At 47.5% G+C, this 17,280-nt stretch overlaps 1 protein-coding gene across 12 annotated transcripts in view; it reads left to right on the top strand.

Annotated features, from left to right (window-relative positions):
• The window catches only part of FRYL (FRY like transcription coactivator), a 1,894,812-nt gene that overhangs the window by 776,545 nt on the left and 1,100,987 nt on the right, over positions 1-17,280 (top strand). For all 12 annotated transcript variants that reach the window (XM_069201557.1, XM_069201569.1, XM_069201550.1 and 9 more), the window contains one exon: positions 644-804. In XM_069201557.1, the coding sequence (XP_069057658.1) occupies positions 644-804 (161 nt within the window). The remainder of the gene's footprint in view (positions 1-643; positions 805-17,280) is intronic.

Genomic DNA, 17,280 nt, shown 5'->3' on the forward strand with positions numbered 1-17,280 from the left:
TGCTTTGAGCCCCTTATGTTTCATAGTTGCCACTGTGATGTTGGGTGGAGAACCTTGTGGGTCATAACTCCTGGTAGAGGAGTTCAGGAGGAGCATACTGCTGTGTTGCAGTGGTGCCATCTCCACCCAGATGCTGGAGTCTTTAACATCTAGTCTGTGCTTAAAATTAATTTTGCTCTCTGAGGTCTGTAAAACACCTCAACCTCTGGTATCTTAAAACTGGTGTCTCAGCATTTGCATGATCAATTATCTTTAAAAACAAATCCTGGTTGCCTCGAGTTAAGTTGCACAAGCTGCTGACATGGACAACTAGTTTGTGAACAGGCTGACATGTTCATGTCTCTAGTTTAACTGTAGCTCAGAATATGCATAATCAATTTACTTTGGATGGGGAGAACTAGCAGATCAGATGGCCAGCTTATTTGTGTTTTATGTGACCTTATCTTCTCGATAGCTGAGTTACCATTATGTCTTAGTCATGAATTTATTTTTATTGGTAAGCACAAAAATGTAGAAGCAAGTTGCTTTACATAAAATACCAATGACCATTCATAAGGACTGTATTGATTTGTAAAACTATGAACATGTGGGATTCCAAAATGCATTTTCCCTGAAAATATTGTAAAATGTTCCTTATTTGCAGTGCATCAAAGAAGAAGCATCTTTCCTCAGCAGAGCTTGCGTCATAGCCTCTTCATGTTGTTCAGTCACTGGGCTGGACCTTTCAGCATCATGTTTACTCCTTTGGACAGATATAGTGACCGAAACATGCAAATAAACAGACATCAGTACTGTGCTTTGAAGGTATTATTCTGATATTTCTCCTTTTCTTGCATTATAGTCTTCCAAGCTTTCTATTTATAAATTCAAAGACTGTTAACCACACATGAGAGCAGGGCACACGGCAGGGCAAGTTCTTTAAAAGAAGTCTGTAATTTTGGTCATAATTAGATCATCTAAATCATCTGCATTGTTTAAATACTCCTGGCTGCTTTAGTTTGTTTTAAAATAAACAGTTGTTCACAAATTAGTTAATATTTTACAAATAATTGATGTGTAGTTCGGTGTACCTTATAAGCTATTCTCACATCTTCCTTTGAAAAGACTTGGCTATATTAAATATTGTAGTTAGTTACACTAACAATATGAAACACTTTCTACATCTTCGTATTAAATTGTATTTTGGTCTATTTTAGTATCTGCTTGCTGATCACTTGAATCAGATAATTTCATATTTTAAGTGTAATATTTGCCCCAATATAGGCTGAGTGAACAGTAGAGTGCCACTACCCTTGTCATTGAGGTTTCAGAGGAAGGCTGGAATATGATGTAAGATTAACAGAGCTTTGCAGAAGTAGGCTCACTTCATCCGCATAGCAACACCTCTTTATCTGGCTGCTATGTTGAGTGGTGGGGATGGGCAAGTCTTAGCAAGCAGGCTCTTTGCATTACATATGTGCAAGATGTGGTGGTCAGGGGAAATGTGGATGTTTCTCTACTGAGCCTCATTGGTAGGTAGGTGTATGTTGCCATTATTTTCAGCATGCTATCCAGTAATGATATAGGTCTATAATTGCTAGGTAGCAACTTGCTTCATTATTTATTTGAAGGTACTACAATGGCAGATCTCCAACAGCAAAGAACATGTTTTTCACACACTCAAACTCTCTCTCACTCTCTCTGCCTTTCCGGTGCAATTTCGACAAAGTGCACTGGGTCCCTGCTAAACATGTTCCCAGTGTCAGATCTTTCCCTAAACCTGCACAGTTTTTTCCCAATTGGCAAACCTTTAGCTACTACTATAAGTCCCTTGTAAATGGTACCCCTGGTACCTAGGCCATGGGGTACTAAAGTAAGGCCCCTGGGTGCTGCAGCACAGTTTGTGCCACCCTCAGGGACCCTTTCACCTAAGTGCATTCAGTGCTGCCTTTGCAGGCTGCGTGTCTTGGTGCAGAGGTGCAGACCTAAAATGTAAACACAACATGGCACACAGCCTGTGTGCCCTGTCCCCTGCCCACTGGATGCAATATATGTCACCCCTCTGGCAGGTGTTCCAGCCCTAAAGGCAGGGTTTATTATCTTGTATGTGAGGGCATGCCTGCATGAGCAGATAGGCCCCTGCTATGTCTTTGTCACTTCTGAGACATACTAAGTGAACAGTGCAGCCATTTTTATTATATGTAGTGGACACTGGTCATTACGAGTTCCCTAACCACATAGTGAATTCACTGACATTAGGGATGTTTGGTATCAACCATCTCGTATTAACAAACCCTCACTGAATCCAGTGATGGATTTAATACATGCACTCAGAGGGCACCTTAGAGGTGCCCCTTGAAACCAACCAACTCCTAGAGTGGACACTGACTGGTCAGTACCAGTGCAGCCACTTTAGACAGAGTTCTGCCCCCCTGAGGTAAAGGCCAATGCTCTTCAGGGCTCAGAACAAAGGCTTGCTGTGGGCAGAGGTCTGGCCTTCTCTCCCAGGCAGGATGGACATTGCAGGGCGGAGAGCTTCAAAGGCCTTGTCACCTTTGAAATTCGACCCAGTTTTCTCCAAATGGTGGAGGAGGCCGACCCCCAGTTCCTGACTCCACTTTTGGCAGCAGGACTGGGTAATTAATTAGGAGGAGTACCCACTTCATGAATGTCCCACCCCTAGGGTAGATGTGCTGAGGTGGACACTACTTTTTAAACTCCTCCATCTTGCATGGAAGGAATTAGGCCAATAGGGTTAGGGCCATGCCAATTCCCTTAGGAAGTGGTCATAGAAAAGGTGTAGTCACCCTAAATGTGAGTAGCCCATTGGCTACCACCTGGCACTCCCTGTAATTCCCCTAAATTCAGTATTTAGTTGGCACCCCTAAACCCTAGAATCAGATTCCTGTCAACCTAAGAAGAACCTGACAAAACAGTATTCACCCAGCAGAGAAGACTGTAGAAACCAACTGCTTGGTCCCAGCCCTACAGGCCTGTCTGCAGCCTTCAAAGAAACCTGCGCCCAGAAGATGACTGTCCTGCAGCCCAGCAACCTCCAAAGCCTTGGGAGGACTGCCTGCCTTCAATAAAGAACAAGAACTCCTGTTGTCAGCGGACCTGTCCAGACAAACATCTCCAAAGAAGAAAGCAGTCTGCCTGAGGAACAGCGAAAGAGCTGCCTGGAACCACCTTTGCACCAGACGCCAAAAGTCAGAGTCCAAGTCGCCCACCAGTCCAGTGAAGGTTCCCCAGTGTTTCTGACCCAGAGTCCATCGTGGGCTGACCCTCTGCCAGACTCCACAGCAACACCTGCAGCCTAAATCTGGGGGCTCCGCCTGACCGCGTACTGCCCTACACCCGGCTTCGGGAGCTAGACAGTGTCCCTACGACACCTGGCCTCTTAATTTACGTGGGCAGTGTGGGTTAACCTCTTCCGGCCCCCTGACCAGAGCTTGCAGCCCGTTTCTTCGTGATCTCCTGCATAGACTAACATTGGGAACCTGACACTGCGTTGGCACTCTGCACCCAGCCGCCCCTGTTCCACTGAGGGTGTAAGTTTGGTGCTGCCTTGTGGCCCCCCTTTTCCTTGATTCAACCCCAGGATATCCACCTCTGACCCCCCTCTACTCGCCTGTAAGCAGCTCTGCAGCGAATATCCCCTATCTACATTGGATAGCATTGGGTGCCCGATGCTGTGTTGGCACACCACACCCGGCCACCCCTGTACCGCTGAAGGTGTAAGATTGGTGCTGCCTTGTGGCCCCCCTGGTGCTCGCCTCTACCACCGGAGACCAATCTCTAACATTGCCTGTACTTACCTGAGATCAGTGCGTCTTCAGTTCTTCCTCAGTCTCCATTGGCTAACATTGGTTACTGACTCAGATTTCGACCTTGGCACCCATCCGCCCGTGCCATTGTGGGTGCACACTTGGTACCATCCTGGTGCTAGCCTGAAATCCTGAAGACTGGGGTTGTAAGTGGTGTACTTTCCTGAGAAACTACATTCTTGTTATCCTTCCATAGGTTAAAATTGAAGATTCTGAAAATTGTACTGTTGATTTTTTGAAACAGCAAAGCAGTTTTAATTTAAAAACTGCTTACCTTAAAACGAAGTTCTTTGGTTCAAAGCATATATAAAAGCAACTGTTATTTTTCTAAATTGGACTCTGATTTATTCTTTTAATGGCTCATATTTTGCCTCTGTGATTACAACAAATGCTCTACACAACTCCCTGATAACACTAACTGTTCGCCCACACTACTTCAAAAAGAGCATTAGAACCATCTGTTGCTGCCTCTGCAAACCTTTGGGGATGCACTGGACTCTCTGCACAGTGTACTTCATTTTAGTGCAATATATAGAGCCAGCTTCCTACAACCAGACCTTGCTGCTGTAGGGGGACATATCACCTGGGACCTATTCAGGGCCAGAGGACTTAGTTGGCCTTTTCTTCCTGGATTGCTGCTTCTGGGCGCAGTATGTTTAATCGCTTTGTTGGTGCAGTGGAACCAGCTCTCAATTTTTCAGGTGTTATTGCTGTTGGACTATGCAGCCTTATAATGGTCCACCCAGGTCTGTGCTGGAATGTGATGATCTTAGTTCTTTGACCCATCCCTCAAGATTACAGCGATTTCTACCTCCCACCCCCATTGGTCCCAAGGATGTACTGTATTTATTCATCTGCTGCCTCGATCAACTCTTGCTATCATCCTTGCTGATGATTTAATTTATTTTTCTCAGTAAAGCTTTATATTTACTTCTTGCAGCCTTGAATGCTTTGACATATGCTTTAGAAGCATACCGACCCTGGTACATCCTTATCACTTTGAAGTTCAATCAATCATGGATTTGTAGAGCGCTGCTAATCACCCATTGGGTCTCCAGGCGCTGTATGCGAGTGTGCTGCTCAGTCGAAGAGCCAGGTCTTGAGGTCCTTCCTGAACTGCTTAAGTGATGCGATCTGCCTGAGCTTGAGTTACTGAATTCCATGTCCAGACTGCTAGGTAGGAGAAGGATCTTCCTCCTGCTGTACTTTTCCTGATCTTGGGGACAGCTGCAAAGGCAAGCAGGAAGGAACTGAGACGTCTGTTGGATATGTAGAAGGTGAGACAGTGGTTGAGGTATGCCGGTTCTACACTTCTTGTCTAAGCACCTTCTCAGATTTCCTGCCATTATACCAAAGTTCTTGTGGAGCCTACAAATAGCATCTGAGCATACTTGATGACATGTTCTAGTTTGCTAGTTTGGCATCATAGTTGTCACTCTGCTTTGTAGACAGAAATTGTTCTGAGGACATCATCAGCATTTTATTTACATTCAAGTAGTTTTTCACATTTCTTGTTGGCACTCTTCTACCATTGTCTGGGACAGTACTAGTGGTGAAGCACTTGGGACGTTTCTGTCTAACCAAGATTGCACACTTGAAACATAGGAGGTGGTGGTCACTCCCTGGAAGCTGGACTACTTCTATGTCAACCACCAGACTCCATAATTATTTTAGTAGTAAGATGTAATCGATCAGACTAGTACTGCTTCGAAATGTAGCGCTATCCGAAGTGGTTCGGCCGTATACATTTTTTAGATGCAGATCAGAAAGGAAGTTGACAAATAATTTCCCTTTTGTTTGTCTAAGTGGAATAAGACTTTCCCAATTCTGGTGATAGAATTCCCCAGCTTGCCCCCTCTTCCCTTAGCCTGCCATCCCATAGTCGTTCAGGTGGGTGGCTTTTAAAATCTCCACAGACTGTCGTACAGTACTATCGTTATTATTAACATTGGTCTTTGTCACTGATATCTTTTTTTAGTGTTGCTAATTGCTTCTTTGGTTTGTCGCAATAGCTCGGGTTCAAGTATATATATGTCCAAGTTGAGAGGCCTCCAATTGCTCTCGCACTGCTGGTCGTGATAGCTTCAACGTGAAACCCATGGAGTCCGGGGGCGCCAACACAGCAGTAATGCTGTACACAACGAAGTCTCCTGAAAGCAGCAGATCTCTTTGGAGCTTAAAAATTCCACCAGTAGTTATCCTTGAATTTCAATTGCAGACCAGTTATATTCCATGACAAAACGTGGCCCTTTGGCCTTACACTTGGTGTTGTTGCCAATTGAGGTTTTACACGCCTTCTCAGGAGACATGCCCTTGATTCCTTTAAGATAATGTGGTCAGTGTGGGGCAAGCTTTCAGTTTGGAAATATTGGAGCTATTCAGGGCTGCTTGCAACCAATGCCAGTTAACTCCATCTGCCTCAGATTCAAGCCTCCTTTCCTTTTTAATAATTGCTCTACTGGTGTTATTTTTCCACCTGGTGACTGTCATATTTTTTTCATCTTTTAGCATACCTGGGGATGGTATGAACCCGCCTTCCAGCCTTTAGAAGGTACACCATGTTGCTCGCTATTCTCAACACCCTGTTCGGTCTGACGATCTTGTTGCAAGCCTGGGCGCCTAACCCTGCGTTGTAGAAGCATATCTATTTCCATCACATTAAGGCAGTCCATATTGTCACTAATCAGCTTTGAGTGACTGGTGTGTAAAACTCCATGTCACTAAACCCTCCACTATTGATCACCTGAGAGGTGGGGTTGGGGTGGGCACCCGGTTTTACCAGTTTGATGTATTGCGATATCACAAAGTACAGGAATGGCCTGGAACACTTCCAGTAGGGGCCCTTGGTTTAGTGATTATCGATTCACTGGATCGGGAAAGAGGTTGATAAAGTCTAACTTAGTTAATGCATGGAAGGATAGGAAGGGCTAGGGAAGCATGTTGGTTCTGTCAAAACAGCCCCTCCACATGGATTTAGTAGGGCTGAGCTGGAGCCTTTTGCCCCACCCGGTTTTACCAGTTTGATGTATAGAAGGTAGCTATCACAAAGTACAGGAATGGCCTGGAACACTTCCAATAGGGGCCCTTGGTTTAGTGATTATCGATTCACTGGATCGGGAAAGAGGTTGATAAAGTCTAACTTAGTTAATGCATGGAAGGGCTAGGGAAGCATGCTGGTTCTGGCAAAACTTTCCCCTGCGCATGGATTTAGTAGGGCTGAGCTGGAGCCTTTTGCACCCACCCCCCACCCCCACCCCCTCTCCATTGATAAGACCAGATCCTGTTTCTTTAAGTGCACTTAGGGAGTTTATTACTTCTGGAGTGGTACTTCCCGAGTTTGTTTCTGGAGGTAGGCATGCAGTCACATGATCCTCTTTCCCTTTTTTGTACGCCTATGGTTTTACTTTGGTCGGCCACTTTTAGTTGTGGAACAATTTCTACTGCTACTTTTGGATGGCTGGATTTTTCCTTCTGAAGATTGGATACAGGCACTTATCTTTCTCATGACTGTCTGCTGATTATTCTCTAAAGAGGTCAGTTAGCATACAAATATTGCCTATTTCAGCTGTAGTGCCTTTTTTGGGTGTTCCACATGACCCCCTCCCCCCAATTTCCATTCGCCTTTTTTTTTTAGGTTGGACTTATTTTTTGCTCTCCTTCACGCCCAACTTAGTAATTGCAGCAGTGTGCGTAGTGATCCCCTGTGACAGCTTTCCTAGTCTTATGGTTTGTAGCCCTTTATTCTGGTTCTCAGTTGATGGTTGTCTCCATAAGAGGGGTAGGTTTTGTATTTTATCATTGTATCGCAGTTAACAATGTTCTTTTCAGCCGTAGCTTCTAGAGATTTATCCTGCTGTTCATCACATCTAGGAGTTGCTGTACATCTTACTCCAGTACTAAGGTGCTCCATGTAGTAGGCTGGCCTGGCTTGTAGTGGGTACCAAAGGTCCTTACACCTTGTGCCAGGTCCTGATATCCCTTATTAGTAGAATAGAGGTGCTTCTAGCAGCTTAGGCTGATAGAAGGTAGCTATGGCAAAGCAGCTTAGGCGGAACTAGGAGACATGCAAAGCTCCTACTATAGCACTTCATTCATATGCACAATAGCATAAGAAAACACAATACAGAGTTACTAAAAATAAAGATACTTTCTTTTTATGACAATATGCCACAAGTATCTCAGTGAGTACCCTCAGTAAGAAGGTAAGTAATATACACAAGTTATATGTACACAAACCAAAATTAGGTAAGTAAGAGTCAGAAAAGTAATGCAAACAGTGTAGAATTACAATAGGTTGCAATAGGCAAGCATAGGTATAGGGGCAACACAAACCATATACTCAAAGTGGAATGCAAATCACAAATGGACCCCAGACCTATGTAAGCTTGTAGAGGGTCGCCGGGACTGTAAGAAAACAGTCAGGGTGTCCAAGATACCCCACCCCAAGACCCTGAAAAGTAGGAGTAAAGTGCACCTACTATCCCAAGAGAGCACAATAGTCGTGATTGTTGTTCTTGAAGAATCCCCCTAACACCAGCAGTGCACTGAAAACGGATTTCCGGACCTGAGGACCTGCAAGGCAAGGGGACCAAGTCCAATAGTCGTGACAGTGTCGGGGGGGGCAGGAGCCCAGGAAACACCGCATGAAGGTGCAAGGAAGCTACCTCCGGATGGAAGAAGCTTGGAGTTCTACAAGGAGGAGGACTAGGAACTTCTCCTTTGGAAGACAGATGTCCCACGTCGTGATGAAGCTTGCAGAGGTGTTCCCACGCAGAAATACTGCAAACAAGCCTTGCTAGCTGCAAGGGTCGCAGTAGAGGTTTTTGGGTGCTGCTGAGGACCAGGAAGGACCAGGATGTTGCCACTTGGAGGAGACAGAGGGGGCGCTCAGCAACTCAGAGAGCCCTCACAGAACTAGGTAGCACCTGCAGAAGTACCCCAACAGGCACTTAGAAGATTAGTGAACCGGAGTCCATGCGAAGTTACAAAAGAGGGTCCCACGACGTCGGAGGCCAACTCAGAGGGTTGTGCACTGCAGGACGGAGTGCTGGGGACCCAGGCTAGGCTGTGCATGAAGGAAATCCTGGAAGATTGCACAGGAGCCGGAGCAGCTGCAAATCACACAGTACACAGCTTTGCAGTCTAGCGTGGGGAGGCAAGGACTTACCTCCACCAAACTTGGACTGAAGAGTCACTGGACTGTGGGAGTCACTTGGACAGAGTTGCTGTGTTCCTTTGACCACGCTCGTCAGGATGAGAGGGGACCCAGAGGACCAGTGATGCAGTCTTTTGGTGCCTGCGTTAGCAGGGGGAAGATTCCGTCGACCCACAGGAGATTTCTTCGGAGCTTCTGGTGCAGGGTGAAGGCAGGCTACCCCCAGAGCATGACCCACCTGGAAACAGTCGAGAGAGCCGGCAGGATTAGGCGCTACAATGTTGCTGGTAGTCGTCTTGCTACTTTGTTGCAGTTTTGCAGGCGTCCTGGAGCAGTCAGTGGTCGATCCTTGGTAGAAGGTGAAGAGGGAGATGCAGAGCAACTCTGGTGAGCTCTTGCATTCGTTATCTGAAGAATTCCCCAAAGCAGAGACCTTAAATAACCAGAAAATGAGGTTTGGCTACCAAGAAAGGATGATTGGCTACCAAGACAGGTAAGAGCCTATCAGAAGGAGCCTCTGATGTCACCTGTTGGCACTGGCCACTCAGAGCAGTCCAGTGTGCCCCAACACCTCTGTTTCCAAGATGGCAGAGGTCTGGGAAGCACTGGAGGAGCTCTGGGCACCTCCCCTGGGAGGTACTGGTCAGGGGAGTGGTCACTCCCCTTTCCTTTGTCCAGTTTCGCGCCAGAGCAGGGCTGGGGGATCCCTGAACGGGTGTAGGCTGGCTTATGCAGAGGTGGGCACCATCTGTGCCCATCAAAGCATTTCCAGAGGCTGGGGGAGGCTACTCCTCCCCAGCCCTTCACACCTATTTCCAAAGGGAGAGGGTGTAACACCCTCTCTCTGAGGAAATCCTTTGTTCTGCCTTCCTGGGCCAGGGCTGCCTGGACCCCAGGAGGGCAGAAACCTGTCTGAGCGGTTGGCAGCAGCTGCAGTGGAAACCCTGGGAAGGCAGTTTGGCAGTACCCGGGTTCTGTGCTAGAGACCCGGGGGATCATGGAATTGTCCCCCCAACAGAATGGTATTGGGGTGACAATTCCATGATCTTAGACATGTTACATCGCCATGTTCGGAGTTATCATTGTGACGCTATACATAGGTAGTGACCTATGTATAGTGCACGCATGTAATGGTGTTCCCGCACTCACAAAGTCCGGGGAATTTGCCCTGACCGATGTGGTGGCACCTTGGCTAGTGCCAGGGTGCCCACACACTAAGTAGCTTGGCACCCAAACTTCACCAGGTGAAGGTTAGACATACAGGTGACTTATAAGTTACTTATGTGCAGTGGTAAATGGCTGTGAGATAACGTGGATGTTATTTCACGCAGGCTGCAGTGGCAGGCCTGTGTAAGAATTGTCTGAGCTCCCTATGGGTGGCAAAAGAAATGTTGCAGCCCATAGGGATCTCCTGGTACCCCAATACCCTGGGTACCTCAGGACCATATACAAGGGAATTATATGGGTGTACCAGTATGCCAATATGAATTGGTAAATTTAGTCACTAGCCTGCAGCGACAAATTTGGAAAGCAGAGAGAGCAAAAACACTGAGCTTCTGGTTAGCAGACCCTCAGTGTTACAGTTAGGCACCACACAGGGAACACATACAGGGCACATACTATGAGCACTGGGGCCCTGCCTGGCAGGGTCCCAGTGACACAAGGACTAAAACAACATACTTACAGTGAAATATGGGGGTAACATGCTAAACAAGATGGTACTTCCCTACACTCCACTTCGGATATTCCCTTGATCATGGTAATAGCATCAATTGCTTGTTCAACTTTTTGACTTGTAGCTACCAAAGATCCTACAGTTTCCTTCGATACTAGGGAGGATTTGAAGGTGAAAGTTCACATTGAGGTCTGGGCCAGTGAGAAGCCAGAAGATTGGCTTTGTCTATGTTGAAGCTTCAGGCTTGGTCCATCTCATGACCGTAGCTTCCAGTAGGAGTGTTAAAAGGTCAGTATTATGGTTGTCACATGCTTCATTCTCTAGTAAAGTAAGCACCTAACTTAGTATCTATTCCAGCAAGAACATGGATCTGGAGATTATATAATCTCACCTAGGGCTACAAGGAGAACTCTGAGCGAACACTTTCTCAGCCCGAGGGCTCCCTGATTCTGTCAACAGAGGGGCCATTAAACTGCAGACTATCATCTTGTTCATAGAAGAGTTATTTGATAATACAGCCACCTTTCTTGACGAAATACTATGTCCAGAGACAATTGCCTTGATGTTCTTTGTTTGAATTGGAACATCTGGCAGTGTCTAGCCATTCAGCAGTGGCAAGTTTGATATTGAATCCTCAGACGACTATGTGCGTGGGCACATTTGAGATAAATCCGTACAGTTTCCTACTGCCCTAGATGAAGTTGCACCTACCAGGGGTGGAACAATGAGGATTGAACTCTCATGTCCTCTGATAGTTTTGTGCATGGGGGTTGGCAATTACTTGTATTCCTCTGCTCAGTGCACAACCGTCAAAGGTTTCTCTGTTCAAATAAGAATTTCTCCTTTCTGCTGCCACCCCTGCACTCAGGATACTGCTGATGTTGGGGGGCAGGGAGTAGTTAAAAGTAGTAGCTTGGCTAATGGAGCATTTGTTTTTAACTGACTATGATGGTGCTAACCTGCACTATTTTGGTCTCCCTGTGATCCATACTAGTCCAGTCCGCTACCAGGATATTGCTTAAAAATGGATCTGGTGGAGATGCACCTTCCTCGAACAGAGACTCCAGCTCCTTCACTTCTCCCTTGTTATCTTCTTTGTGTGCTGACTATACATAGCAGTATGCTAGTTGGAACGTGTAAGAAACTGGCTCTCTATATAGTGCACTAAAATGAATTACACTGCAGAGAGTCCAGTGGAATCCCCAATTGGTATTGCATAGGCAAAAGTAGATAGGACTAATGCTCTATTTGTGGTGAGCAGTTAGGCGAGCATTTGGGCTTATCAAAGGGTAGTGCTAAACATTTGTTGTACTCACGGAGGCAATAAATGACACACTCAAATAATTAATCTGAGACCAAATTAGAAAAATAATAATTCTTTTTTTATATATGTTTCAAAAACAAAGAACTTCGAAATGACGTAGGTAAACATTTAAGCCTAGCTTTGAAAATTGCACAAGTGTTAATTTTTGAAACTGCAGAGTTCTAGGTTATCCTATGGAGGAAAAACAATGTTCAGCAAACACAGGATTAACAACGACTTAGGAGGTTGAGCTCAGGGATCAAAGTTAAGTACTGGGCATTGATCAGGTCTACACCAACAGGTCACACCGGGTGGCACTGGGGCAGCCGGGTGTAGCGGTGCAATAGGGTGTCGGATGCCCAATGGTTCTTTACAGGAGTTAGACCTCCTGACAAACAGGCTGCAGGCCCTGGCTCTCAAACTAGTCATGGACAACAAGCAGGTAGATAGTAGACTTGGGTTGCTCAGGTATGCAGGTGCACGTTTGGTCTCATATACCGACGAGAGACAGCTCATTCGCTCACTCACTGACAAACCAACTACAGCCAAAACAAACTTTCACAATAGAATGAAGGCAGTCGCCGACTGGATGAGCGACAGCTGCCACAAACTCGATTTGGACAAGACTGAGATCCTCATCCTGGGGCCCACCACTTCCGGCTGGGGTGACTCCTGGCGGCCCAGCAGCCTTGGAACTGCCCCACCTCTGACCAACCTCACCCACAACCTCTGCATCGTTCTAGACTCCTCACTGTCCATGGCCCGCCAAGTCAACGTTGTCTCCTCATCATGCTTCCACTCCCTTCGCATGCTCCGGAAGATTTCCAAGTGGATCCCCATCGATACATGGAGAACAGTCACCCAGGCACTCATCAGCAGTAAACTCGACTACGCCAATACAGACTATGCCAGAATCAACAAAAAACTCCAAGCAAGACTCCAGAGAATACAGAACGCCACGGCCAGACTGATCCTGAACAGCTCCTGTCGCAGCCACATCTCCCCCAACCCCGCCTCACACCTCCCCCCACCCCCCAACCTGAGAGACCTACACTGACTCCCCGTCAACCAACTCATCACCTTCAAACTCCTGATTCATGCATACAAGGCCCTCCACAACGTCGGACCTGCCTACCTCAACCACCGCCTCTCCTACACCCCATACAGGCAACTCCACTCAGCACAACTGGCCCTCCCTACCATCCCCAGGATCCAGAAGAACACGGCTGGAGGAAGATCCTTCTACATCGCAGACCTGGAACATGCCGCTCCACCTCAGGCAGTCCCCATTGCTGGCTCAGTTCAGGAAGTACCTTAACACCTGGCTCTTTGACTGACCTGCGTCCCCCAGCTAGCACCTTGAACCCCATGTGTGATAAGAGTCACTTAATAAATGTTGATTGATTTTGTCCTCTTTCCCTGTACCCAGGGGTGACTGATGCAGGGGTGTCATTAGGTATCAGGTTTTCACGTCTAGGACCACTCTTAGACAGGGGTCCTGTGTATTGAGGCTGCAGGTGTTGTCCGGGAGTCTGACAACAGTGGACCCAGGGTGGACTCAATGCTCTTAGGAGCCAGGGGACATAGTTGGCTCATTGACCCACCCTGGCTGGGGTCAGGGGTGACTGGTGCAGTGGTCACTTCTGGTATCGGGTTTCTGGGGTCCAGCAGCTGCAGAGTCTTTTCCATGGTGTTTTCTTCTTGCTGAGCAGGTCTGCTGCCCAAGGGAGGCTTGAGCCTTTATTGAAGGCTGGACAAGTTGGTTTCTTGTGCAGGGTCCTTTGAGGTAAGCAGGCAGTCTGGCCAGCTGCTTCTTCTTTTCCACATCTGCGGGTTCAACTCTTCTTTGTCTGGGTCAGAGTTATGGGGTGCCACCTAATTGTCCAATTTAGGAGCATTACAGGGAGTGCCAGGGGGTAGCCAACAGGCTTGTCCACCTTTAGTATGACTGCACCCTTCTTATGACAACTTCTGCTGGTAAGTGTGCAGAACCCTAACCCTAGTAGCCTAATTCCTTCCAAGCAAGATGGAGGAATTTGAAAAGTAGTGTCCACTTCAGCTCGTCCACTGACTGGCATGAAGTGAGCACTCCTCCTAATTTAATTAATTTTCCCACTTGTGATGCCCCCAAATGTGGGGTCAGTGCATGGGGTTTGGTAATCTCCGCCATTTGAAGAGACCTGGGTTGCATTACAAATGTGGCAAGGCCTTTGAAGCTCCCCTCCCTGGAATGTCCATCTTGCCTGGATGAGGTGATAACACCTCCGCCCAGTTCAGACTTTTGTCTCAGGCCCTCAAGAGCGCTGGCTCTCACCTTGTTGGGGGGTGGGGGGGTTGGCAGGGGGGTTAGAAATGCATCTGTGGTGGCTGAACTGGTCAGGACCAGTCATCCATCACACTAGAAGTTGGTAGTGTTTGTATTTTTATAATCCATCACTGGGGTCAATGATGGATTATTAGTCTGAGATGTTTGATACTGAACATATAAGGATTCAGAGAACCCATCCTTTAGCTGCATTTAAAATGGCTTCCCTGGACACTTACTATGTCTGAGAAACGACAGAGTCCTAGCCAGGGGCAAATTTGCTCATGCATATATGCCCTCACATGTGCCTGGATGCACCCTGCTGTAGGGGTGACTTACACCTGGCACATGCAGTGATAGGGGACCTGACACACAGGGTGTGTGACAGGTCGTATTTTCAATTTAACCTGCACCAACACATGCAGTCTGCAATGGCAGCACTTGTGAGAGGTTAGTGAGGGGGTGCCTGAGGAATGCAGAATTGGTGCTGCAGCCCTCAGAAACCTTCCTTAGTACCCCAGGTCATAGGTACCAGCGATACCATTTACTAGGGAGTTACAGTTGTAGCTAAAGGCTTGCCAGTTGTGCAAAACGGTGCAGTTTTGAGAAAACAGATCTGGCACCGAGGACCTGTTTGGCAAGGACCCAATGCACTAACAGACAAAGCCGCATCAGAAACCAGGCAAAAAGGGGTGGTTTCCTACAGAAGGGTTATAGACTAAACCACATGTGATTCATCTAGATTGGTAGTTAATAATGTAGAAGGATAGGTAGTTCTAGGTTGTAGACTGTAACACTATGGTACCAGCTGCGAGTCGACCATACTTGTCAGTTCGTGGCACAAGCATCTCCACCAATTGCTGTCTCCGCAGGTATACCTCATCGCAAGTTGGTCCGTTTCAGGTTTTCCTGTGCTCAATTGAATTTTTTTATGTTTTGCGAGTCCTGGTGATGATTCCTAGTAATAGTGGCAGTAATAGTGGCAGTAGAAGTAGTAGCATCGGCAGGCTACTACAAGTTTTCTATTGGTCTCTCCACAGTTTCTGTGCCTCAGGAGCCACAATCCTCGGGCCATCTCAGGACTGGGACCACTTTAGGGCTGACTCAAGAACTGGCACAAAGCAGGTGCATGAACATTGACCACCTTAAAATAGCAAGGGGTCAATGCTGGCAGCTTGGCTTCTGTGCCTACTGGTATTACAAATTTGCTGAGTCTTGAAGTCAGCTCATGCAGGAAGCTGGCCTGGTGTGTGGTGGGTAGCTAAGGTACGTATACCAGGTATTCCCTCTTAGTGAAGTGTAGGTAGTGTCTAGAAGCCAGGCTCTCTAGAGGTAGCTGTGGATGAGCAACCAAGGCTTATTTAGGAGACATGTAGAGCTCATGCAAAACCACACAGCACTTACACACATCAAAAAACAGTGTTACAAAAATAAAGGTACTTTATTTTTGGTCACACAATACCACAAAATACTAGAAGGGTAACCCTCCAATCGGAGGTAAGTAATACACTAATTATATACACTAGTAAACAGTAATACACATAGAAAAGGTTAGAAAACCGTGCAAATGCAGTTAGGCAGTAGTGACCCTAGGGGGAGCACAAACCAAATACTAAAAAAATGGAATGTGAATACAGGACCCCCAACCAGGTAAGTGGAATGTGTAGAGGTGAGCTGGGAGTACTAGAAAACCGGAGGTAACACAGTACCTCCCCAGGTACCTGGAAAGCAGGAGTAAAACACTGGGATTTCCCCCAAACCACCCAAAGGAAGGAAAAGAAGCAAAGCAGACACCCAGAGAAGACTGCAAGAAACCAGTGGTGGATTCCTGGAGAGGAAGACCTGTGGAGAGAGGGGACCAAGTCCAAGAGTCACAGTGGAGTCAAGGAGGACTAGGAGCTACTACCCACCCAGCTGTACTTGCAGGAGTTGGTAGACAGTGATGAAGAGAAGATCAGCCCTTCAGCCCTGGAGCCGGAGAAGTGTTTGTGAGGGATGCAGAAGACGCCCCACGCTGGAAGGAAGATTGCAGACGAGTGTTGGTGCAGGAATTCCACCAACAAACCTTGGCAAAGGCAAATATCGCGGTTGGCGGAAAGTGGTGCTGCCGGGGACCTGCAAAGCCCAGGATTCAACCCATGCGGGGATGTCAGAGCGGACCCTCAGCAACACAAAGAGCCCACAGGAGCAAAGGCAGAATCCACAGGAGTCCCACAGGACGGGGATACAGAAGTTGCAGAAGGAGCCCACTCAGCACACAGAAGGGTCCCACGCCGCAGGAGAACCACGCAGAGGTATGTGCGTCATAGGAAGGAGTGCTGAGGGTTGGAGCTGCACATAGCCTGAAGTTCCCTTGGAGGCGATGCAAACAAGCCTTGGCAGCTGCAAGAGAAGCAGTGCACGGGGGTACTGTCCTGTGTGGGAAAGTAAGGGCTTACCGCCACCAAAATGTGACTGCTGGCAGAGAGGAGCAAGAGGACTACTCCGGACCACCACCTGTGATGCAGGATCCACGCAGGTCAGGGTGAGAGGAGATCCAAGCAGTTGGTTGTCGTTGCAGTAGGTGCCTGCAGATGCAGGGGAGTGATTCCTTCACTCCAAGGGAGATTCCTTCTTCCTTCACATGCAGACTGAAGACTTGCCACCCCCAGAGGATGCACAGCTGGGAAAATGTTGCAGAAGCTGGAAGGAGCCATGGAAACAATGTTGTAAGAAGTCTTCGTCGTGGATGCAGATTGTTGGTTCCTGGAGGGAGCTCTGAAAACACCTGCCTCGCCTGGCCACTCAGATACTCCCAGACGTCCCTGCCAACCTTCGATTCAAGATGACCGAATCCAGGGGCCCTCTGGAGGAGTTCCGAGCACCACCCCTTGGGGGGTGAGTGACAGGGAGTGGTCACTCCCCTTTCCATTGTTCAGTTTCGTGCCAGAGCAGGGACTGGGGGTCCCTGAACTGGTGTAGACTGGTTTATGCACGGAGAGCACCAAATGTGCTCATCGAAGCATACCAGAGGCTTGGGGAGGCCACCCCTCCCAG

This window comes from Pleurodeles waltl, chromosome 1_2 (assembly GCF_031143425.1).
Source record: "Pleurodeles waltl isolate 20211129_DDA chromosome 1_2, aPleWal1.hap1.20221129, whole genome shotgun sequence".
In the NCBI taxonomy this organism is placed as follows: Eukaryota; Metazoa; Chordata; class Amphibia; order Caudata; family Salamandridae; genus Pleurodeles; species Pleurodeles waltl.